This window comes from Pistacia vera, unplaced genomic scaffold, assembly GCF_008641045.1.
Source record: "Pistacia vera cultivar Batoury unplaced genomic scaffold, PisVer_v2 Contig393, whole genome shotgun sequence".
Taxonomy (NCBI): Eukaryota; Viridiplantae; Streptophyta; class Magnoliopsida; order Sapindales; family Anacardiaceae; genus Pistacia; species Pistacia vera.
Window position 1 is genome coordinate 20,939 of NW_022196216.1, and position 26,696 is coordinate 47,634.

The window sequence follows — 26,696 nt, forward strand, 5'->3', positions numbered from 1 at the left end:
TCTGAGTTTAACATCTCTGTTTATGCGAAAACTCTGTACATATAATTGCTAACTTGAGTATTGAATTCTTTCTAGAGGGTGATATTAACTTGAGTATTGAATTCTTGCTGGTAGAATTGCGATTGGGCCAGAGTCTATCGCTGTCTTGGTAGACCAGCTATGTGTAATCCTGGCATGTCACTTGATGAATACTTGTAACTACCACTGTCTTAAGCTCTAATGCTACATCTGAATACACACAAGAGTTGTTGAGTATGCTAACAATTATCATTAACCAATGATAGCTTAACTGATAGCGTACTAATCAATCTATATATCAGCTGAAGACATGCTCTCTTTTCTGCTATAATTTTTTGTTTGGATGTACCATTTTAGAATGATAACGCAATGTCTGTCACTTCAAACTTTTTACATTAGAAGATAGTGCTAGATATAAGGAGCAGTTAAAAATGAACTGTATATAAACTAAACGAAGATGGTTTCATGATACACAAAGCATGAGAAGGGTTTGTAGGCAAAATTGTGTTTGATTCTCCTACTCTTTGTATGTCAATCTGTATAGGCTTCGAAGGTTATTGCAGCATCTGCTATGGCTGCAGCTCCAAATTAACGCAATTTAATGAGTTTGCTTGTTTTATAAACATAATCCAAACATGTGGTTCATTGAAAGACTATAATTTGCTTCGGCCGGCCTTGAAATTAATCTGAGCCATTTTTAGTGGACCAGCTTTATGTAAGCTTTGCACTGCATTGAATTAAAAGTTGTAACTGCTCGTGTCCGAAGCTTTACTACTTGTTCTGAATAGAGTACAAGAGTTGTTGTGTATTTATCACTTTTTTACTGGAAAAAAATATTAGCACGTGACGGATTGAGCTCTCAAATGAACTGTATATAAGCTGAAGAAGGAAACACTATCAATCCACACTTGAACATGAGAGAGGTTGCTGTGAAATTCTGTATCATTTTGTTGCTCCTGATCTCTCCATCAGTTTTGGCTTCCAAGAAAAAACAGAAATATCACAAACCTTGCAAACAGTTTGTGCTCTATTACCATGACATTCTCTTTGGTGGAATTGGTGGCAATGATCCAGTTAATTCAACATCTGCAGCAGTCACAAATGTAACCAAGTTAGGCAACTTCAACTTTGGAATGTTAGTTATTTTTGATGATCCTATGACTAAAGACAATCGTCTGCTATCACGTCCGGTTGCACGAGCTCAAGGGTTCTATTTCTATGATATGAAGACTGATTATGATGCTTGGTTCGCTTACACTTTGGTTTTCAACTCGAGCGAGCATAAAGGTACTCTAAGTATACTGGGTGCAGATACGATGATGGAGAAGACGAGGGATCTTTCAGTAGTTGGAGGGACAGGAGACTTTTTCATGGCGAGAGGGATTGCAACATTTGAGACTGATACTTATCAGGGCAAAGGATACTTCCGCCTCAAGATGGATATTAAGTTGTATGAGTGTTACTAGAATATGTACCACTATCACCAGTAAGTTTGATATGTTTTCTGTGTAATATGTTATGTGCTTTGCTTCTTGGCTACTCTTAAGTTGCCAAGGAAGGAAGGAAGTTTATGTATTGCTACATCTATAATGAAAGGACAATGATACATCCACACCCTTTTCTCACAATTTCGATATAACAGTTCGTAATTAATCAGTTTGTAATAAGTCTTATTTGAGTCCCACTTAATAAATTACGATTGACCAATTACGTTACATAATTTTATTATGGTTCTACATCATGAAATTATTTCTACATAATGAAATTATGTGACGTGATGCAAATGTTTGTAATGGGCTTGGCCCAAATATAATTGAATAGAAGCAAGAATGAATGAATACTCTGACTACAGCCCGTGGTGGGCTGTGGTGGCCCATGACACGAAAAAAGCACAACATGACAATACATGACACAAAAAAAAAAAAAAAAAGCATGGCACAGCAAGACACACAATCATGTGAGCCGTGCCATAGGCCTTAAAATTTAAAAATTAATGAAAATGAAGATATATGATAATTCTTAATCTTAATTTCTAAGTTTGTATTTATAATTTATAATTATATCTTATAAGTAATAAAAAATGTTGAAATTTAATTAATATTTCAATGTCTCATTATTTTATTATATTTCATAATGATTATATTTTTTTAATAATAAAAATACAAAATGTCAATAAATATAACATATAAAATATATTTATAATAATTATTACTAACAAATCAAAATTACCATAATTTCCGTGGGCCTTTAGATTTGGGGGGCCGACACGACATGACAAGGCACGAATTTCTACTGGCCTTGGCACGACACGACCCACGGTACAACGATCTTGAATTTTTAGGCATGGCATGGTATGACCCATTGTCGGCTCCAACTATGATAAATCATTAATATAAAGACCTTTTTTGATTAAGATTTTTCAATATTTAGAATGATTATTTTTTCATTTTGAGAAATATCGTAATTATAATAAATAGTTTTGTTCTTTATAATAATTCAGCTCCAAAATATAAAACTTAAAAAAGAAAGATCCAATTAAAAAATAAAAATAAAAATAAGAAGAAAAAAGATTTAAATTAATTGCCTTCAGGCTTTAGCCGTTTCTCTCTAAGCTTCAGCTGCTTCTTTTCACCAAACCAAAACAAATAAAAATATGCAAGTATTTGACTTGAAAAGAGGAACAAGATCTACACAAGAACTTGAATGCTAAGGAAACCATGTTAAAGAATCCTCCAATTGAGTAAACAACAAGAACCCAAAAAGGATCTAAATATGGATTATTAAACTGAGAGCAACTCAGAAATATGATTCCAGGTGAAAACCACAACGTTGTTTCCTGGGGAATCATATTCAAAACTTGTGAGAAGTCTGTCAACTACATAGGCAACATCCGAAATGGCTTGGATCTGCAACTACAAACTGCATAAGAGCTTGCATCTATGTTGTTGGTAAAATGAAGTCCTGAGTAAGAAAAAACTTGAAATTGAAATTGGATCTGCGGTTCAGAGTATTTATGAATATAGTTGGTGTGCTCTATCATGCTGACACTGTCACTTTTCAAGTTGCCGCAAGGGAAATTTTTTGGTCCTCTTCTGTTATGCTGAAAAGGCAAGGCTGACATGGAGTCTTGTCAGCAAGGGAAATTTTTTGGTCCTCTTCTGTTATGCCTGAAAAGGCAAAGCTGACATGGAGTCTTGTCAGCATGAGGTGGTCAGAACTTGGGAAGGTTCTGCGATAGTTCAGACGCAACCATGTTGTGTAATGGCGTAAGTGGCACGCCCCTGTCAGTGTAGTGGATGAGTGCCAGATTAGCAGATGGTTGGAAATCGTCCACGTGTCTAAACCTTGCATAAGTCAAGGAAATCACTCGGGCAGGTGAGCAATGAGACGCAGAGAAGGATTTGTACGATACCCACCCACTTGCATGTTTAGTAATCATTACTTGGGTTTATCCCACTATAAATAGGGATCTTCCCTCCCGTTTGCGAAATTGGCTAATTTTACTCTAAAATAGCCATCTCTCTCTCTCTCTCTCTCCCTTTCTTGTATTCTCTCTAAACAATTGCTTAGCTCGTTGAACACGACCTGACCTCTACCTTCTTATTAATACAATAGCAATGGACATAGGATTCGCTTTTGAGCATCCGAACCACTTTAAACATTGTCTTTCACTCTTTATTTAACTAAATATTCACATATCACGTGTGACGTCTAAGTCTGCTTAGCATTTCACATGTGCGAGTAGTTGGTGTCCAAAATCAAGCATCAACAGTTTGGCGCTAGAAGGAGGGTCTGATTTAGTATTTGCTCTTCATCAGAAAATCTCTGACTAATCGATCCTACCACAACAAATGGCTCGTGGTTTCGAATCTGAGCGAACCAATTATGACAATGAAGAGATCCCCCAGGTATAGGAGGACACTCCTCCCGAAGTGCCGCCTATCGGGCAAAATGTCATAGAGGATATTCCTTCAAGCTCGCGGCTCGATCTAGCAGTCATGAGTTACCTGGAGAGGTTCAATAATACTTTCCAAACGGTCAGCCAAAGGCTGGACCGATTGGATAGGGTCATGCCACCCGAATCCAACGAGGTTGTGCCACTGCCAAAAATGCTTGCAAGTCACGCGAAAATGCGTAGAAGGGCGAAAGCCCATACCGCGCGCAGTGCAACGCGTCAGAGAAAGGGAAAACAAGTGGCGCTCAATGGACCAAAGGGCTCCGAAGGACCAGCGAACACCGATCACGTCCTAGGAAAAATACCCATGGCATTGCGACTCGGCAACATGTCGCAACATGAGCCGTCTCGCGCCACATCGCACGGGCACTCCCACAAAAGTGCAAGGCTGGGAGATTCCCAATATCGCCAAAATGATGACTTCGATCGTCGTCGCGCAGGGATTCTCATCATCCGTGGGTCGGTTCGTACCACCGCGGAGGTTGGAAAGACTCCTCAAATCACTCGATGCCACCACACGGCTCCAGCCAGCTTGTGTCGAGATTGGCTGGAGCTTTCGGCTGAGGTGAGGAAGAGTCCGATTTGTGGTCTCTCCTTAACCGCAACCGTGAGGATCAAACCCACGTTGCGGAAAGTAATCCCCAAATAGCGCCGCTGCCTTAGATTGATGAACTACAGCGAGCTCTGGATCAACTCAACGCTTAGTAGAACGAGCAGGGGAAGGTCGCAGAGCGTCTCTCTTTTCCCTGGAAGTGTTAGCTGCCCCTCTCCCATCGAGATTCAAAATGCCCGACATGCAAGCATTCGATGGGAACTTTGATCCATAAGATCATCTGTACGAGTTCAACGACCCTATGGAACTCCACCAAGTCTCTGATTTGGCAAAATGTCGTTGCTTGGTAGTAACCTTAATTGCCCATGCCAAGCGATGGTTTAGGTCGCTCCCAGCAGGATCAATCAGCTCATGGTCTCAAATGAGCTCGACATTTCTAAGGCACTTCCAGGTGAATAGGAAGTTCTCGATGCCACTAAGCTACTTGAGCAATATACGGTAAGAGAGGGATGAATCCCTCCAATCTTATATAGACAGGTTCCATAGGGAGCTCCACAAAGTGGCTTATACTCCCGAAGAGTCCGTTTGGACTCTCATCATCGCGGAAGTTCGCTCGCAGATAGACTTGTGGAAGGAACTACAATATGAGGATGACCTCGCTTTTACAACCTTACTAAAAAGTACCTCCGCATTGAAAATTTCGTGGCCGCTCTCAATCACCACGACTTCGGTCCTTCGAATAGTGCTCCTAGCCAGGGGGAGATCAGGAGGGCTGATCGCAGATGGGCTAATGACAATCAGCGAAAAGGAAAGAAGTAGGAGTACGAGTCCAAGAAATCTTATGCCCTAGTTCCTCATCGTGATCGTGACAAGAGTCAATACACTCCTCTGAATGCCTCGGTATCGGCTATTTTAGATAAATCTCAAGAGGCCGGTTTGCTTGGAGAGGTCGAGTCCATGAAAAATCCCCCTTTAGCCAGAAACAATAAAAAATACTGTTGCTATCATCGGGATAATGGGCACTACACCGAAAGTAAGGACACTTCAAAGAGTATGTCGATGACTCTACTCTCGATCGGGAGAAAAATCAAGAGGAATCGGGAAAGAAGCGTCATGGTCGCAAAGGTCTTTACTGTGTGAGGATCATCTTTGGAGGGCCGCACCTCGCGGGGAATTCTCGAGGTGCCCAAGAAAGGTATGCTCGCGTAACTTGTCATGACCCTATACGTGTGATGAGCACGACGCTGCGACCCGCTAAAGTTTTTAGAGAGGAGGAAATCACATTCTCTTGAGAAGGACGCGGTGCGATTGCATCATCCCCACAAGGATGCTCTCATCATCGCGTCTGAAATAGATCGGTGCGAGGTCCACAGAATGTTGGTGGACAATGGAAGCGCCATGAACATCTTGTTCCAACGAGCCTTCGAGAAGATGAAACTGGACGAGGCATATCTGAAGCCTGCCTCTATCCCTCTGTATGGTTTCATGAGAGATCATTTGATTCCCAAAGGGACAATCTCACTCCAGGTCACGTTGGGAGAGACTAACGAGATGACCAAAATGATTGAGTTTTTAGGATTCGTTTTTAAGCATCCGAACCACTTTAAACATTGTCTTTCACTCTTTATTTAACTAAATATTCATATGTCACGTGTAACGTCTAAGTCCGCTTAGCATTTCTCACGTGCAAGTAGTTGGTGTTAAAAATCAAGCATCAACATCTTCCCTAATTTTTTTGGGGAATCCCTGCCTCGTTCGGGGCAGGGCGGGGCGGGGAGGGGAGGGGAAAAGGTCTATATCTACTTTTGAGTAGGGAAAGTTGTTTGAGTTTGTGGGTGAGACTTGAGAGAATACCTTATGGCATGACAAGTGTCATGCCACTTGTCAACACTTAGTAGGTTTTGGCCATGTCTCCCACTAGACAAACTTTTCGGGCTTAGGCCGCCAGAAACTGAATTATCATTACGATGCCTATTTAACCTAATTAGAACTATCGTGGAACTTTCCAAGTACAAGGTCTTGTGGACATATGTCTACATCTCATGGATTTAGGCTCCTTGCAAATTTGACCGGGATCTTGGGTTTGGGTTGCATTAGGCCCAATTTCTTGTTATATGACCTGCTTAGCTCTTTTAAGACTCTCCCTTAATTATTTCCAAGGGATATTATCGTTTACGCTAAAAATGAGACGGTAGAATTTACAAATCCTTTAATTAAGGAACAATAATAGTTACTAAGAGTCAAATTTAATTTTATATACGGGTAAAGACATAATTGAATAAATATAAATTATTATTTCTACAAAGTAAATAATTAAAATTAAAATTAAAATTTACCAAAACTAAAAATTTAAGACAAAAAAATTAATTATGATTTTTTACAAAGTAAATAATATCAAAATTTATCAAATTAAAAATAATGAAAATTAAAAAAATTGGAAAAAAATGTTAAAAAGTTATTATTATTTTCCTTTATTTTTTATTTATTAATTTATTAAATTTTCTTTTAGTTTTTAATTTGTTAATTTTTTTTATTTCCTTTAAAAAAATTGCTTTTGATATTTTTTTAGTTTTTTTTTTTAAATTTAAAATTTAAGAACTAAATTAATTTCATAAAAGAAAAAAGAAAAAAAGAAAAAAAGAAAAACTTAAGGACATCTAAGTCATTTCCATTAAAGTTAATAGTAAATAACTAGACTAGAAGACAACTATCTCTAGGATATAATAACTAATTATGATATTTAGTTCGCCCACACTTTAGTCCTTAAAAGCAGGGAAGTTTATTTTCTTAATGAGTGTTGCCCAAATTTCATTGATCGAATATTATCCACTTTGGTATTACAAGGCTTCATGGTTTTGCTCTTGGGTTTCAAGTCCAAAACGTGTCTACTGAATATAGGTTTATTAGTTCTATTTAAACACTCATCCATCCCCATATAATAATAATTGACAATGGGAAACAATTTGATTGTAAGGACTTCAGATCTTTCTGCGAAAGGCTCGGTATCAAGAAGAGCTTCGCTGCTGTTTATCGACCTCAAGCTAACAACCAAGTGGAGGCTGTGAGCAAAGTGATCAAGCATACCATTAAAAAGAAACTCGACGCCCTGAAGGGAAGATAGGCTGAGGAATTGCCTAAGGCCTTATGGTCTTATAGAACGACAATTAGAAGCTCGACAGGAGAAACCCCATTCTCTCTACCATACGGGTGTGAAGCAATGGCCCCAGTTGAAGTAGGGATTAGTTCGTTTCGGAGAGAAGTCTTTAATGAATAAACAAACGAAGATCTTCTTCGCCTGAGGCTAGACCTAATTGAAGAACATCGAGTCAAGTCTTAGCTACGGCTTGCCTCGTACTAACAACATGCTAGACGATACTTCAACTCTAAGGTTAAGAACATGGACTTTGAAGTAGGTGACCCATTCCTTAGAAAGGTTGTCTACGGTATATAAAACCCGAATTTGGGGGCACTTGGGCCTAAATGGGAAGGTCCATTCAGGATCTCTAAAAAACTCACACCAGAAACTTTCCACTTGGAGCACCTCAATGGTGAAGCCATACTGCGAGCATGGAACGCTGAGCATTTGCAAAGGTATTACCAATAAGCAGCTCGGGTTTCATTCATGTTTTGTTTTTCTCCAATATTCATTGTAAGGTCGTTTATGGCCAAAATTCTATAAAAAAAAAAGAGGTATTATTCATGAACTTTATTTTGTTCGTCACTTTTTGTTTATTAGTATTTTGTTCATCATTTATCATCTATGGTTTTAAAATCGCGACCTACATGATCACATCCAAAACTTAAGAGTCAAGATTTCAAAAAAAAGGCAACTTAGCTTGATAAGCCATGCCAGAATTCAATTCATGAAGGGAGAAATTTCCCGAATCGACGAAGTTAAACTTGAAAAAACTTAAGTAAAACACGTCGAAGGAAAATCGGTTATAAACCGACGACTAAAACTCAAGACAGACAACTAGTCTAAACTTAGAGTTGTCGCATAAGATTTTCTTATGTATATTTGAAAAGTTCCTCAAGAAGCGAGCTACGCATAACTTGGAGCAAATTCAATTTTTTTATGATAAGTTCGATTAGGACGATCGAAACGACTCTGTAGAAATAAAAATTGCTCGACAGAAATGTGCAAAACAAATTTTTCATTGATTATGTAAGTTTAGTTACAAACTAAACTAAAAAAAAAAAAAAAGATATGAAAAAAACTCTAAGCAGTTGGAAGTGCGGGGGCATCATCGCCAACAGGACCAGGGAGCTCGTCGCCAATGGGGGCAGAAGGATCGTTGACAGCAAGAGTCTTGGCTTTAGGGGCAGAAGCCGGGACATCCTTTGGAGTCTCGATCAGAGGAAGGTCAACAGCAATAGGCGGGAGTGTGGCCAGAGGAGCCAAATCTTCGACCTCCTGCTTAACACCAACATCTTCTTTTCCCTCATCCTTACCTTCACCATCTGGCTCAGAGTCATCCGAGTAAACGTATGCCATGCCTTGGACCTCGGTCTTCATCCGGTTGACCTCCTTCTGATAAGCCCTTAGAAGGAAGGAAAAGTTTAGTGAAGGATGAGCTTCCCACAGTTTCTACACTAGGAAGACCACCGCTTCCCAAGCACGGATTGTGATGGCCGAGTTTAGCTCCCCGACGTTGAGTTTGAGGCATTCAGCCTCAACCCCGACCCTTTGGCGACTTACCACCTCCTTGGCGAGCTCAAGCGAGGCCTTCTTATACTTAGTCTCCCAGTCGAAGGCAATCGTCTAAGCCAAGGCAAGCTCGTAATTCAGTTTGTTTTTGGCACCCCATTGTTGTGCCAAACTCTTCTCAACCTCAATCGCTCTTGTTTCAGCCTTTGCTTGAGCGGTCTTACTCGCATTGATTTTGTCAAGGAACTCCGTTTCCTTGACCCCAAAGGCCTTAGCCTCGGCCTTTTCCTTGAGCCGCACAACCTCGTCCTGCTTCAAATCCTTTTCTTTATTTACCACCTCGGCCCTAGCCAAGACATCCTCCTTCAGAGCCTTCGCTTCCTACCACCCTTGATGAGTACACACCAAGGTGGGATAACTCTCATCAAAGAAAAGCTTGGTCGCCACGTAAGCCTAAAAGGAAATGAAAATCAATGGAGAAAAAAGACAAGCATATATTAAAAAAAAAAAAAAAAAAAAAGGAAAGGGAGGTGAACTATTGATACCTTTATCATGTAGCTACATGCCCAAGACAATAGTTGGGGAGGAGACGAATCGCTAATGCCTATGTAAGTTCACAAGGTGACGACATCCCTAACTACTGAGGCCCTAACACTGATGTGCTCAGATAGCTTGTTGATTATTGCGTTGAGCACAACCCGAGCTGCCTTGTCTGTCATTGTACCTCCCTGTTGAGACGACCTTGATTTAATTCCCATAGGAATGACAACTTCACCCATGGGAACATACTTTTTTCTTAGCCAAGTCCTTGGCTGCGGACTTCTTAGGGCCACCAGCTTGCCTTACAGCCTCCTTGCCCGAGCCACCTTGCTGCTTGGTGACATTCTATTTTCCTGAGCCCCCTTGCGGCTCGGTCGACTTCTTCTTGCTGGAGCCTTCACGCTGCTCTGACACCTTCTTTTTGCCTAAACCATCATGCTGCTCAGGCGCTTTTTGTTTCCCCAAGCCTTCAGTTGGCTAAGAGGTCTTCTTCGCTGATGCTTTTTGAGGCTTAGGGGCACTTTTCTCCCCGACTGCCTTGGAGGCAATCGCAAGCTTCTTGGCACTTGATCCTTCCCCAAGCTTGCTACCGCTACACTTGAGGACTGGATGCAAGGCACCTTGCCCGACCGTCCTGGCAACATCAGTACACTGCTTCTTTGTCAGAGTGACCAATAATTTCTTGGTAGTCCCGGATGCTACCGTCTTCTTCTTCAAGCCCTTTGGTTTCTCGGCCTACATATCTACGAAAGGAAAAGCAAACAATCAGTGACCTAAAAAAAAAAAAACTGAGTAGTAAGCACTTTACCTTTTTCAAGAATGGTGTTGAATTTGGTGTTGTCAGCGCAAAAGCTGTACGCTCTCAACCGAGGAAGCGAGATAAGCTTGTTAACGTTGTGCTCCATGTCGGAAAGATTGCTAAAGCCGCTTTAAGCTCGCCGTAGGAAGAAAGTTTTGCTCGATGTTTACTGTAGAGTTGGTCAAGGACCAATCCCAAGCAGGCCTAGGCCTGGGCCTATTTGGGTCGCTCATGGGCCTAGGACCGGTCCCAGGTCCATGAGCAATATTAGGACCCAGACCGGTCCTATGGGCTTGGATAATTTCTTTTCCTCCCCTGATCTTTTTTTATATTTTAGGGGTGAAATAAAATTTTATGGGGGGTTTTTAGTATTTTTCAGGAGTAGAGTAGTAAGTTTTTAAAAATTTAATTAATTTTAAAAAATAATAAATAAATTAATAGTTAATTTTAATTTTCAACATAAATGTAATAATCACGTTTCACTAGTAAACAATTAAATAATTTCTTTTTATTAAATTATTCATCTTCATCGTCAACAATATTTACATCATTCATATCTGTATTCCTAAAGAGTTCGAGTAGTTTGGGATCTTCAGGGTGCTGTTGTAGTCTTCTTTCTGCATGAGTCTAATCCCGTAAACACGTTATCACTTCAATCATCTCATCGGTTAAAGAACATCTTCTGTCTTCAACAATTCGATCACTCATTGAAAATGTTGACTCGGATGCAATTATAGAAACCGGCACAGATAAAATGTCATGTGCCATTTGGGCTACAATGGGGAATCGACTTTCATGTTGGTTTCACCATTAAAGAATATCCATGTCATGTTGCTCCTTCATCGTCATAAAGGACAAGTCCACTTGTAGGTAGCGATTCAGCTCATTTGGTCCATGTATGTACGAGCTGGAGCTGCTACTTCCGCCACATTCCACATACGTCCACTTGCTCGATCCTTGACGGAAGGCTGCATCAAGGTCTTGATCCTCTCTCCTGAACGTTCCACTTCCACTTCCATTGTACCTGTTCTCATATAAAGAAAAAAGGCTATCCAATTTTTGTCTAAAGTTAGTCAAATAAGACGTATAATCATGTCCTAAATGCTGGCCTAACTTAGTAATTATACAGTTAACTACGTGTAATTTAAACCTAGGATCTAGAACAAGGCCTAATCCATATATGAATGGAATATCTAACCAATATTTCTCATATTTTTCTTCCATCTTTAAAACAATTTCCCTTAAAACGTTATTATATCTATATTTAGTAAAAGTTTTAGCAATTTGAAGTAAAATATCTAACACTAAATTAGGAGTCGGATAATAAATACCACTTAATGTATTAGTAGCATCATAAAAAATTTGAAGAAATGAATAAAAAAGTTCACAAACTACCTAATCATCATAGCTGATAACTTCCTCTGGATAGTGCTTCCGATTGATGAAATCTGTAATTTGTTTTGTGGTTGGCAAAGCTTTTTCCAACATCAAGTAGGTGGAGTTCCAACGGATAGGCATGTTCGTACATAAATTTAAAGGTCAAACCGTTGGGTCCTCTTGCTTACAATATTTGACGTACTCCTGCCATCTTTTATTGCTACCACCGACAATAAATCCGATAGCCGCGTGCACCCTCTTTATCTTCGAATGTATAGCATCTAAACCTATTTTAACTATCAAATTAATGATGTGGCAAGCACATCTCTAGTGAAAAAATTTGCCTTCACCACGCGGATCCAATCTCTTTTTAAATAAAGAGATTGCTGCGGTGTTAGCAGCTGCATTATCAAGCGTTAGCGCTACAACTCTGTTAGTTAATAAATATTCTTGCAAAACTTCAAGAATTGTAAAATAAATAGTTTCAGCACTATGTTTTTCATATAATGGTTTAAAACCCATCAATTCTTGCTGTAAACTCCAATTATGTTCTAAGAAATGTACTTTAACAGTTAAAAAATCGGTTTTTGATCTACAAGCCCATATGTCTGATGTAAGTGCAATAGATATATTCCTAAAATTTTGAAATTTGTTTTTAAGTTTATTATTTATTTTGTTATAAAGTTTTAGTATATCTCTTCTACTTGTACTTGTACTAACAGGGGTATATGCTGGACAAAATGCAGTTTTAATTATGTGAATAAAATAAGGATTTTCAGATAAACAAATGGGAGAGTCCGTAGCAACTATGAATCTTGCTATTTCCTCTCGTGCAACATGTGCATTATATTGTCATGTTGAGGATTGTGGATTAAAATTAAGTTGAGTTTGAATTTGTTTACCTGATCCGCTTGAAAATGTATTCGACAACTGTATTATTTGGGGGTGCTTCTTTTCCACGTGTCGTCGCATCGTCGAAGTCTCCTTCTCAGCGCCAATAATGGTTCCACAGAAATTACATATCCCACATGATTCTTCCCCCTTCCCATTTGTCTTTGGCTGTTTTGATTTGATGAAGTGTCGCCATACATCGGACACGACCCTCTTTGACGGTCGGGGGGGTTGGGCTATGACCGTGCCCGTTGACTCGCAGGTCGCATGTGTTTGGCTACACCTCGTGCCGACTGAATGTGGTTGTGGAATTGTAGCTGCTGCCTTTGGAGGAAATGGTGAAAATGGATTGAACCCTTCCATTTCTTCGGTGGATGGAACGTAAAACTCATTCGGGGATAATTCTCCGAATGCATCATTTCGGGAATCCATTATGAATTTATGATAAAATAATAAATAATTAAAACGAAAAAAATTAAATAATAATATGAATAAGAGATGATATTAAAAAATAGAATAATATAAATAAATAAATAATATGAATAAATTATAAATTATAAATATAAATTAAATGAGAATTTGATTAGAGATTTGAAGTTGAGAGATTGAGAGAATGAGAGATTGAGTGGTGTGGAAAAAATGAAAGATTTTAGGGTTATTTATAGTGTAATTGTGGGCCCCCCCCTCCCCCCCCAAATGACCGTTGGCTACCAGCCAACGGTTATTAGAGAAAAGTTAATTTTTTTTTTTTTAAATGAATTTTGTAAAATTTTATTTTAACTCCTATAATTTGTGTTTATTTTAAAATTTATAGGGGGCTTTATGTAATTGTATAGGGGACTAAACAAAAAATGTGCAAAAAAAATTGGGCCCGGGCTTGGGACCGAAGGCCTGGTCCTGTTTTGGGACCAGGCCTCCTAGGACCGGGTTTTTGGGTTGGGTTTTTTGACCTAGTCCCAAATGCCCGTCTCTAGTTTACTGCAAAGCAAAGAAATTTGGTTAGTCCGACAGTCAAGCTTAGAAACACTCTTTGCACACACAAAGGTTGAAGTCTTACTAGCTTCCAAAGCAAAAATGGCGGTCTCCTCGGCCTCATAAAAGAAAAACTAAGAGTCCTAATGCGGGATCTTTTTTGGGACGTCGACCAAATCATTAACATATACTTTTCTCGTCTTGGAGAGGTAGTACATTTGATCTTGACTCTTTTTTAACCTATAAAAGTGGACGAGCTCCTCTACAGATAACTCACCCAACTCAACTATTTGGTATGCAATGTACATGCCTATGATAATGATATATGAGTTCGTCAACAACTGAAGAAGGACGATGTTGAACCGTCTCGAAACACTGTTGATGAAGTGATTAGGGAGAATGGACATCCCACACCTCAAAAGGGTATTAGAGATTGTCACACTACTGGTGGGGGGATTTTTTCAAGAGAAGCCTCCCAGAACCCTCAAGGAAAGTTGAGGCGCATAAATTTTAGTTATGCGCCTAAGGCCATCAGCCTTAATCGAGGAATGTGGTTCCTTCCGCGGCCTATGGACTAGAGATCTCTTCAGTTGAATAATCTTCGCAGAAGCATGGTTTGAAGAGCCTGCCAAATCGAGGTCTAAACTCTGGACAATGACATCCTCAGAAGCTTTAGGGACTACACCGCCAAGAATTGCCAAGCCCGCTAGGGAATTGAACATGCGATCAATGCTATGGCTGCTTGACGAAGACATGATGATAGCTCGCCTCTAGATACCTAAAATAGAAGTGAACATGAGTCAGAGCTCGAAAATTCGATGACCTATCCACACTTTGCTTTTAGTTCAAGCACCCAGGGTAGCTTGCGTCGGACAATAGATACAAGCAACTTACCAAGAATCCGGCGGTCGCCACCATAAACCTTCCTTAAACCCAGAACTATCAGAAATACACTCAATAAACCCTAACAAAGCCCTAAAAACTCAATATGGCCATGGAAATAGCCACCCTTAATTGCAAAAAGGCGTAAAAGTAAGCAAAGGAGGGGAAAGAAACCTAACCGAAGTGAAAAGATGGAAGAAACTCGCTGGAAAAGCACCATGAAAACGAAAAAGCAGCGACTGAATAAGCAAGAAAATCTGGAAACTTTTGCAGAGTGTGTAGATTTTCTGACAAAGTTGCCTGCTTTTATAGTGGTTTGCATGGAAGATGAAAGGGTGGGATTCGATCGTAGCCATCAATCTATAGTGAATCTCAGCCTTCTGTTCGTTGAGCAATCCTGTCCTTTGGGTGTGGCCACGTATCAATCATCTACGAGGGGTGATCAACCATCAGGCTACCATAATCGTAACCATAGTTGCACGTTGTTTCGATTGCGCACGTGGACAGCTGTAATCGCCCACACACGATGAAAAGTAACTACCAAAGGTTGCCGTATTTAATGGGACATGACTGCATGAAAGTTATATATGTACCTTTCATTTCAAATTCCGAGTTTGTTAAGAATATCACAGCAGAAGAAAAGCCAAGTGTTAAGTATGTTGACCAAAGATGAGTCCGACTCATGAAGCTCGACCGAATCTACATTCAGCACACAACTGATGAAGTTTGAACTTGATATTAAATCGAGTAATAGTCTTCGAAGCTCGAAACAAGCACCAAACACTAGGGGGAAAATGTTGTGTGTGATTTTTCATCAAGCTCAGAGAATTGCAAGGTTAAAGCTTGACCTAGAATTAGTTCGACTCAATCGTTTGTTCGACCCAACATAAGCTCGCCGAGTTGTAGCTTAACCTAGCACAAGCTAGTCACGACTAATCCCTATAGTTGTTTAATCAACTCATAGATAACTTTAGATCTTGGATATCTCGGAAGGGATCAGATCGATAGTAATCTTGGCGCAATCTCAACCCTCAATCGTGATAATATCGGAGTTGCATTTCAATCTTAATTGTAATCCCTTTATTTTTGCTATTTCCTTTGTACAAAACTTGTATATAAACACACTCTAACGATGAGAAAGGGTTAGCAAATTACTCTAGGATTATTATTGTAAACTCTCAAAACAAATACAAAGATTAGTGGACGTAGGCTCAAAAGTATAACTCGCCAAATCATTTTAAAAACTCTCTGTGTTATTTACTTTACTGTTTCCAATTCATCACATTGCTGGTTACCTGTAGTCACGCACACATCTATTTTGATTCTGCCAAGGTCAATCAGATCGCTCTAGTTGGTGTATTTTTTGCATCAACATGGTGATTATGCTTATAGGAGAAGTCTTTTTCCACTTTGCTAAACCAAACACCATAGTTACCTTAGGCCTTGGGTTTTATTCGTTTCTATGTAAAGATTTAATAGATTCTTTTAAGTTTTAACCAAGCCAAACCAAGTAAATTAAAAAGTACAAGTATACATATCTTAAGTTATTCACAAAATCACGTTAAACATTTTAATTTTTCTTTTTTTACTTCAAATTATGTTCAATTGTTTACATATTTTAGTTCTTCTTTTATATTGAAGATACAGTCACTTACAACAGCTTAATACAACAACATACTATAGCTCAACTCTCAACTCAACTTAATCAAGTATACCTCATTAGTGTTGTTTAGTTAAATGTAGCTGTGGTTAACAAAATTGTAACTGTGGTTAACTGAATTAGTTAAGTTGGTTGAGTTAGTTAGTGTTTTCCACTACTTAAGTGTACTATACAATAACATTTCGATAATAATAAAAAAATTCCTCTTTCTACAATCTTTTTCTCTAGAATCTCTACCAAAATCTAATATGGTATTAGAGCTTAGGGTTTGATCTCCTAAGAATACACTTTGTTTCCTCAATTGCTGATCTTGATTAGCTCATCAATTTCTTTGTTCCAGTTTATGCTTCAATCTATTTTGCAGAATTAGCTTAGTAAATGATGAATTCCAGTAATGAATCAATGATGAACCCTTCAGATACGAACTCGCCACTCTACAGTCATTCATCTGATACTTTGGGGTCTGTTTTGGTAACTGAACAACTTACAGGTACTAAAAACTACGGAATCTGGAGCAGAGCCATGATGGTTTCACTTAGGGCTAAAAACAAACTTGGTTTTGTTGATGGTACATGCAAGAAACCGTCTGATTTGAGCCTAGGAGCACAGTGCGAACGATGCAATTCACTAGTCTTGGCGTGGATCTTTAATACAGTCTCAAAAGAGATCTTCAATGGCATCGTATATTCCACTAGTGCGTATCAGGTTTGGCATGATCTATAGGAGCAATATCATAAAGTGAGTGGTACAAGAATTTATGGAATTCATTGATAGATTGTTAATCTCACACAAGGTACTATGTCCATAGCCATCTACTACAACAAATTGAAAGCATTGTGGGATGAATTGAGTTCCCTAATCAGTTTACCACCACCTAATAGTATATCGGCTAAGGCTTACCTTGAACATTTAAACCAACAGAGATTACTACAATTCCTAATGGGATTAAATGACACATATTCTATGGTTTGAAGCCAAATTCTGTTGATGTTGTCTCTGCCCTCTGTAAAACAAGCGTATTCTGTTGCCAACCAAGGTGAAAGCCAGAGAATATTGTCGGGAAATAATGTTGGCTAAGAGGTAACTACTGCTTTCTATGCGCAAAACACACAAAAAAGGCAAAATCATAATCCCAAATATAAAGGGAAAAAGCCTTATATAGAGTGTGAGTTTTGTCATCTACCGGGGCACAAAAGGGATACATGTTATAAAATTCATGGTCACCCTACTGATTACAAGGGGAAGAATGGATCAAAGAATAGGGCAGCAACTAATCAAGCATATACACAACCTGATACAGCCTCCAACACTTCTGTGGAATCACCAAAAAATTCAAATTCACTAGGCACAATCCTCTCAGCAGAACAATACTCTCAACTGCTTCAACTTCTTGGAAAGGAGAATATTTCAAAATCAGCTAATGTGGCAGGTATAGCTACATCACTTTTATCCTGTTTTAATGACATTACAAGTTGGATTATAGATTCAGGGGCAACATATCATATGACTAGTAGATTGTCTAGCTAAGTGCACCTATTGACATAACTTCTAATCCATAAACATATGTTGGCCTACCAAATGGAGCCAAAATAAGAATTAAGCACACTGGATCTGTTAGGATAGATGATAAGATTAGTCTAGATCATGTATTGCATTTGTTGGACTTCAAATATAACCTGTTTTCTGTTTCTAAATACACTTTATCTAATAATTGTGCAATTACCTTTTACCCTGATTTTTGCTTAATCCAGGACCTCTGGAGTGGCAGGTTGAAAAGGATTGGTAAAAAATTTCAAGGCTTATATTTTCATGTGCCTTTCACACAACCATCATCTCACAATTCTGACATCAATACCTTGGCCAAAATACTTTTTGCACCGAGTATTTGCAATGCAGCCATGAATAAAGTTTCAATTCATAGTTCTAGGGCAATTTCTGATTTTCATATTTGGCATAAAAGATTGGGGCATGTCCCAAATCATATTCTAAAACAAATGGTTAATAACTTGCCAATTGACAATTCTTCACATTGTCAAATCTGTCCTTTAGCAAAATAAACCAGAACACATTTTCCTTTAAGTCAAAGTATTTCAAATTCAGCTTTTGATCTTTTGCATATGGATGTATGGGGCCCTTATAAGGTACCTACTTTTGGAAATTCAAGATTTTTTCTTACAATTGTGGATGATTTCACTAGAGTAACATGGATTTTCCTGATGCAATTTAAATATGATGTTTTTCAATTGCTTAAAAATTTCCTAATCATTGTACAAAATCAGTTTCATATAACACCTAAATGCATTCGTTTTGATAATGGCTTAGAGTTTTTTAACGGAAATTGTCATGAGTTGTTAGCAAAGCTAGGCATTCAACACCAAAGTTCATGTGTTTAATCTCCACAACAAAATGGTGTTGTGGAGAGAAAACACAGACACATTTTATAGGTTGCTAGAGCCTTGAAATTTCAATCCAATCTACCACACACACTTTCGGTCTACTGTATTCGAACAACAATCTATTTGATTAATAGATGCCCAACCATTGTACTAAAAGGTCTCTCTCCTTTTGAAAAATTATTTGGCAAACCTCCTTCATTGACATTTCAAATTCCATAACTTACAATCATCTTTCACCCACATACCAAGCTTGTCTTAGCAAAATTTCCTCCTTAACTGAACCCGTTAATTTTACCCAAGCCTCCAAAGATCCTAAATGGGTAAAAGTCATGTCAGAGGAAATCAAAGCTTTAGAGGACAATCATACCTGGTCATTGGTTCCTTTACCCCTTGGTAAAAATCCAATTGGGTGTAAATGGGTATATAAGTTAAAGTTTAATGTTGATGGTACTTTGGAGAGGCATAAAACTCGGTTGGTGGCTAAAGGTTACACACAACAGGCTAGAATTGATTATGAGGAAACATTTTCCCCGGTTGTTAAAATGGTGACTGTAAGGACCATTCTCTCTTTAGCTTCAATTCATAATTGGCCTTTGTATCTCCTTGATGTGGATAATGCCTTTTTACAAGGTGATTTAACTGAGGAAATATATATGTCTTTGCCTCAAGGTTTCCATCAACCTTCTGGACAACATTTGGTTTGCAGACTTCACAAGTCCTTATATGGACTTAAACAGGCCTCTAGAGCTTGGAACTTTAAACTCACTATAGCCCTGCATCAAGGAGGATTTTCCGGGAAAAATCAGATTATTACCTCTTTATCAAAAGATATAGAAGTCACATTGTGGTGGTTTTAGTTTATGTTGATGACATAGTCATCACTGGGAGCAATTCTGATCTGATACATGCTACAAAGAGTTTGCTTCATTCCAATTTTAAGCTTAAGGATGTCAGGCTGCTTCGGTATTTCCTTGGTTTAGAAGTGGCTAGGTCTGCTAAAGGTATTTCCATCAGCCAGCGTAAGTATGCATTAGAATTAATTTATGCTACTAGTTTATCAAGTGCTAGACATGTTGTTATTCCTCTTGATCAGCACATGAAATTCACTTCTTTGGATTATGATAAGCAATTCAATGTCACTGGAGATCCTTTGCTAAATGATGCTTCAACTTATCTGTAGTTAATTGGTAAGCTTCTGTACTTATGCATGACTCGGCCTGATTTAAGCTATTCCGTGAACTTGTTTACAACAGCTTACTACATCAGCATACTACAACTCAACTCTCAGCTCAACTTAATCAAGTATACCTCATTAGTGTTGTTTAGTTAAATGTAACTATGGTTAACCAAATTGTAATTGTGGTTAACTGAATTAGTTGAGTTGGTTCAGTTAGTTAACGTTTTCTACTACTTAAGTGTACTATACAATAACATTTCGATAATAATAAAAAAATTCCTCTTTCTACGATCTTCTTCTCTACCAAAATCTAATATTTCACATATTGTTATTTCTCGAAAAGATAACTAACTTAAGATGAAAATGTTAACATTTTCAATATATTAACTAAATTAGCTACCTAATCCTAATCAGCTTCAACTTTTAATTACCAATTTCCTCCTGTGAATTATTACTTCAATTCTAAATTACTCTATCCATTCAACTTTCTTTAGAAATAGAAAACATTTTTGTCTCTTTGTATATAATTAAACAATCATCTTCTTTTTCTACCATAGAATTGTTTCGATTCTGCTGTAAGGTAACAGCCTGCTATCAATGCAAATTTATGCATGAATGATTGACGAATTATTAACAACTTTTTCAATTCTCCAAGCCCTTCTTTGTCTCATTAAAATTATTAAAAAACAAGTGTCCAAATATTGCATGTGCCCCCCATTATGTGTCTAAATTTTCCTACCATCCAATCAGGCAAAATTGTTGAGAATTTTTTTCTCCTTTAACTGGTTTTTGATTGATAATTTTCTTTCAAAAGATCAATTTTGGATACTTTGAATGTAAATTATGCTGTGAAAAAGGAGAAGTTGTTGTGTGGGTGCACCAGAATGAAGATTAATCATTCAATATAAGGCTGCTGTGTCAGGACCCATGATGGCAACCATAAGCTTCTAAATTCCTAGTATTATATTTTAATAATTGGTGTATTAAACAAAAGGCTTGATATATATATATATATATATATATATATAGTAAAACCTCTCTATAGTCTCTATAGTCATAATGTTGGGATCAAACTAATTTATTACTATAAGGAGGTTATAACTTAATAGATGTGTAGTTGCAAAAAAACTATTTTGATTTCTTATTTTATAATTCATGTTTTAGTAGTATATATTAGGACTTCAATTAATTGTTTTAGTAGTATTAGGATTTCTTATTTACTTTTAATATAACTTGTTTCTTATTTTATAATTTATGTTTTGATAGTATTAGGATTTCCTATTTACTTTTAATATTACTTGATTTCCTATTTTAAAATTCATGTTTTGATAGTACTAGGATTTCAATTCATGTTTTAGTATTAGTAGGATTTCAATTCATTGTTTTAGTAGTAGTATTAGGATTTCTTATTTACTTATCCTAGTAGAATTATGATTAGCCTGCTATAAATAGGGTTGTTATGTTTCAACTTATTCAATCAAGTTTTTAATAAAATCTTCCACCAATTCAAGTGATACCTTTCTTCTTCCTCTAGCAAATCAATCATGCCACCCAAAGTTAATACACGAACTCAATTGACCGAAAGTATTCGTGTTGAGTTGTGCAAAATGAAAGAATCAAACCCTAGTTGGAAGCAGAAAGATCTTGTGAAGTGGTTAGAAGATACTCATGGTCTTAAGGTATCACAAGCAGCAATATCTAAGACACTTAAACGATCAGCTAACCTCTTTCAAGAAGAAGGATTGTTGAACCCAAACACAAAACATTCAAAGATGGTAAAGTACCCAGCAATGGAGTCTGCCCTCTATGAATGGTTTGTATGCCATCAAGAGCATGTCAATATGAATGGTGAATTGTTAAAAGAGAAGGGAGATATTTTTCTAAGGAAACTCTATCTCGAAGCTACCTCATTTGAATTTTCAAATGGATGGTTGGAAAAATTCAAGCAATGACTTGCAATTCATTCCTTTCATCATTTTGGGGAAAGTGGTTTAGTTAATATGGAGAATATTGAAGCTAGTTTTCCATCAATAAGAGAGGAATTAGACAAATGGGCTTGGAAGGACATTTATAATATGGATGAAACTGGCTTATTTTATCAAATGCAAGACGATAACTCTCTTGCAACAAAGCAATTGGAGGGCCAAAAGCAAAACAAAGAGAGGATTACAATTGTTATTTGTTGCAATGGCGATGGCTCTAACAAACTTCCACTTTGGGTCATCGGTAAGTTTCTTAATCCAAGATGCTTTAATAATGTTAACCATGATAATCTCATTTGCAAGTATCGAGTGAATTCAAATGCATGGATGACATTTTTGTTTTTTATGGAATGGCTTAAGTGGTTTGATAGCCGTTTGGATAGAAATGTCTTGCTTATATTGGATAATTGTACTGCACATGGCAAAAAGGAGAATCTCCCCCCACTTCATCACACAACTGTTCTGTTCCTACCACTAGCTAGCACTTCCAAAATCCAGCCATGTGATGCAGGCATTATTAGAAATTTCAAAGGTTATTATCGGCAACGCTTTAATCACTTACTTTTGAAATGGATAGAAGTTCATGTATTGGAACCAGAAAAGATAAGTATCCTTGATGGAATTGTAAATGCAGTTGCTGCATGGTCAATTGATGTGAAGCCACAAACAATTATCAATTGTTTTAAGCACTGCAAAATTAGGACCATTGATGTCGATGAATTGCAAGTTACAAATGAAGTGGATGAAGAGAATAGAAAAGTCATTGCAAAATTGAGTGATCAGATTCGACAACTTCACTACACTAATCGAATGGATATTAATGTCTTCCTCGATCATCCAAATGAGCAACAAGTCGTATATGCTTTAACTGAAGAAGAAATCATTGCTGTAATTAGACAAGAAGAGAAATGAAATAATCCTGAGGATGATAGTACGGAAATGCAAAAAGTTTCGTGTCATGAAGCTTTAAAGATGCTTGAGAAGCTAGAAATATTTTGGCTTCAACAAGAAGATGTCCATGCTAGCAAGTTATTATATACCCGCAAGTTAGAAGATTTGGTAACAACTCTAAAGCATAAATCATTGTCGCAAACAACTTTAGATAAATATTTTACTTCATCATAAACCTTTAATGTAACATAACATATTTTTTTTTTGCAATATACAAATAATTATTACTATGTGGAGGCAACTTTCCTTAAGACGGAAATTAAAAAAATTATAACTTATTACAATGTGGAGTTTATTCTTATCTATAACTATCCCAAATTGGGAATATAATTTTTGATGACTATGTAGAGTTTATTCCTATATAGAGTATCACTATAGAGAGGTTTTACTGTGTATATATATATATATATATATATATATATATATATATATATATAAACAACAACCCAACAGGATAAAGCATTTATTTATTAATGATCATAAAGCACATTTGAATAATGAGCTCTACTACCACTACAAAGTCAAATTAAGTAAAAGAGAGTTGTTGAGTGGACTATTATAATGTTTGATTAGTGTGAGACAATAACAGATTAACTCTTTCATCACTATATAAAGAGGAAAGATTGCCATATCTCACACAAATCCAACCATTCCATTACTACAAGCTATAAACTTAAAAAATGAAAGGGCTTGTAGTGATGATGTTTTGTTTCTTTCTTTTGCAGAGTATGGCAAGAAGAGAAGCCAAAGAGGTCTAGGAATAAAGATGACATAATGCTTAGAAGATAAGAGAATAGAAGATGAAAGAATATTTATTTTCTGTATATTTCAGTTTTGTAATATTCTGTATATTTCAGTTTTGTAATGTGTTCAATTTATACAAGATTACAAATGTAAAATATGGAAATACAATCAAATACAATCAATGTAATTTCATGAAATCTGTAACTGTAATTCCATGAGTCAAGCCAGAATAGTTTCAGCCTTTAATTAAGCGTGGATCACAACACTTTATAATAATCACATTCCATCATTTCTCCTTCAGCTTTAGCTTCCAGGAAAAGTTCCAAATACCCGAAACCATGCAAACAATTTGTGCTTTATTATCATGACATCCTCTTTGGTAGAACTCGCAACATTCTTTCTAATTCAACATCTTACAGAATTACAAATGCGACAAACTACCAGTTTCGCTCCCTCATTATTTTTGATGATCCCATTACCAAAGATGAAAACCTCCTCTCTCCTCCTGTCGCTGCAGCTCAAGGGCTGTCTGTTTACGATATGAGAACTGACTACAGTACACTCTTTGCATTTTCTTTGATTTTCAACTCGACTGAACATAAAGGCACTATCAATATCATGGGGTCAGACCCTTTAGGGGCGCCTACTCGGGATCTCTCTGTGGTTGGAGGAACTGGAGACTTTTTCATGGCTAGAGGTATTGTAACTTTCACAACTGAAGCTGTCGAAAGCATTGAGTATTTCCGCATCAAGATGGATATTAAGTTGTATGAATGTTATTGATTAGAGTTTATGTACTAGGCTTGCTGGTTGGTAATCTGAAGTAAGATACGCATTCATAATGTATTATTAATTTGGAAGTTAATGGTGGTCATTTAGTGATGTTAATTGGACACCGTGATATAAATCTCATTTTCCTGACAGGAAATTTGCCACATATCTTCAGCTTTGAATGTTCATATTTCTATAAGATTTTTTGTTGTGATAAACCTAACCCCACAGATAAAATTAACGTCAAGAAAAACAGGAAAAAATAATAACACACAATAACTACGATAATTTACGTGGTTCGATTTTTTAGTCTACGTTTACCGGCGAAGATAATAGCTGAATTTAACTAGCAAAATAGAGTATACAATATTTGGTGAAAACTCTCAACCCCAAATCCTAAATACACCAAATATCTCTCACACTCTCACACACTCTAATCTCTCTAACTCAAACTCTCCGTCTCTAGTGTTTGTATTGCTTGAGAATGTGTGTGATCTCCCCTTAAAATGCACCTGTATTTATAGTGAAGGGAAGGCCAAAACTTGTCAAGATTTTCGGTACAAAATCCGGCGTGTGAATTTGTGAAGCCACCAAATAAGTATGAGAATTTTGACATGTCGGGAGACATGAAGCTAAAACTTTGCTTCCAATTCGGTGACAGTTGTTACCGCCAAAAAGTTTATCTTTCATAAAGAGGAAGACGTGTGAACGTGGTGAAGAAGAATGCATGGCATTTATGAGCTATACACCAAAGACCTATGAACATAACTTTACACTATTTAAGCCACTTTTTCTACCTTCTTCAATGGCCTAATCAAACTTATTTATTCATTATTGACTTTTAACTAATTCATCATTCTTTATTAAATTAGTAAAAGCAATAGCCAACCTTTTTACTAAGAGTAATGTTATATGTACTAACTAAATTATATTAATTCAAGTATTAATAATTGAAATTTTAATTTTTTTTTTTTTTTTAGCTTTTGAGAGAAACTGACGTGACAATAAAAGAGGTCTATCACATCAATTAGTATTTAGATTGTATGATTTTTGATTAATGCATATAGTATTATTCTTTTACGAACCTAATCAAGTGCTCATACTGATATACATAATATTCGAGCATACGATTTGTCAGCATAATGGGCCAGCTGCTCAACAAATTTATCCAATCCCTTTACTTAATTAGTACTATGTAAGTAATCAATAGACTTGTTTGAGAAAGAAACACCGTGGAGAACTAAATATTCCAAGCTAACAAACAAATGAGATACATTTTTCTTTTCCAATTTCTTCTTCTTCAAAGTTTATGTAAGTTTAAACTGTAATTGATAAATGGATGTAGTAGTCGGTGATATGCTCATGAAGAAAAATCCGATTATGGAATCCTCGGAAGGCTAGAAAAATTGCTTACAAAGATGCCCTGCTTCTGATTATGCCCTTAGGCCTCCGTTTTGTTTTTATCTTTTATAATATTAAATATTATCATTTATCATAGAATTTTAAGGTAATATATATTTTTAATATGCATAACATTGTTGGTATATCAATATCCCTTATCAACTAATTCAGCTTATGGCTCTTAAATTATTAATTTAGTTTATTCTTTTATAATGGGAAGATCGAAATGTAAGTGAATAATTGGCGAATTATAAAGAACTATATTCTTGAATCAATTGTTTTGTCTTATTAAAAATAATTAAAATAAGTGTTAAAAATCCAAATATTGCATGATGTGGAAGTCTGTCCAATTTTTCTACCACTCGATCCCAATAAATTTTCTCAAGCAGAAGAAAATAAGATCATATATATATATATAATGTTGTTCGAGCTTTTTTTTATTGAACAGATATATGTTTTTATAATGTTGTTGGAGCTTTGTTTTATTGAATAGATTACCACTTATTTCAACTGTACAATAATAATTAGTAGAAGGAATTTAAGCCAAAATAATGAGCATGTCAATTTGACGGTAGCTATAGTTTTGTCCATGAACCTTGTCTCCCATGATTTATTAGTTTATAAAATAAATAATTCTAGTGACTATCAATATATTCTATGAACTTGATTCATGTAGATTATGTATCAGTTTAAATAAGGAAAAAAAAAAAAAAAAACTTAAAAACACAAAAGAGCAAACAAGATGTTCCCAACCCAAGGTTTAGTGAAATCCAAGGTTTCACCTGGTTTTATAAATTCTAAATTCGCACCTCTAAATTAATGAAAAATTGTTTAATATATACCAGTGAAAGGATAAAGTACTCACTTTACACTCATTAAATATGAAATAAAAATGAAAATTTCAAAATAATTATGTTTCCACCCTTGATTTTTGGCCGAATTCATCACCCTCCACAACTCACCTCCACCTTCGCAACCG

The 26,696-nt window shown here is 36.8% G+C and overlaps 2 protein-coding genes across 2 annotated transcripts; both read left to right on the forward strand.

Annotated features, from left to right (window-relative positions):
* Positions 1 to 894: 894 nt before the first annotated feature.
* LOC116141168 (dirigent protein 5-like) lies at positions 895 to 1,532 on the forward strand. The gene has a single exon (XM_031426698.1). It carries the CDS (start codon positions 933 to 935, stop codon positions 1,482 to 1,484), a length of 552 nt encoding a protein of 183 aa, XP_031282558.1. The 5' UTR covers positions 895 to 932; the 3' UTR covers positions 1,485 to 1,532.
* A 20,336-nt stretch (positions 1,533 to 21,868) lies between these two features.
* LOC116141111 (dirigent protein 5-like) lies at positions 21,869 to 24,328 on the forward strand. The gene is made up of 2 exons (XM_031426651.1): positions 21,869 to 22,094; positions 23,835 to 24,328. The coding sequence occupies exons 1-2, from the start codon at positions 21,869 to 21,871 to the stop codon at positions 24,326 to 24,328; spliced, it is 720 nt and encodes a 239-aa protein (XP_031282511.1).
* The last annotated feature ends 2,368 nt before the right edge of the window (positions 24,329 to 26,696 follow it).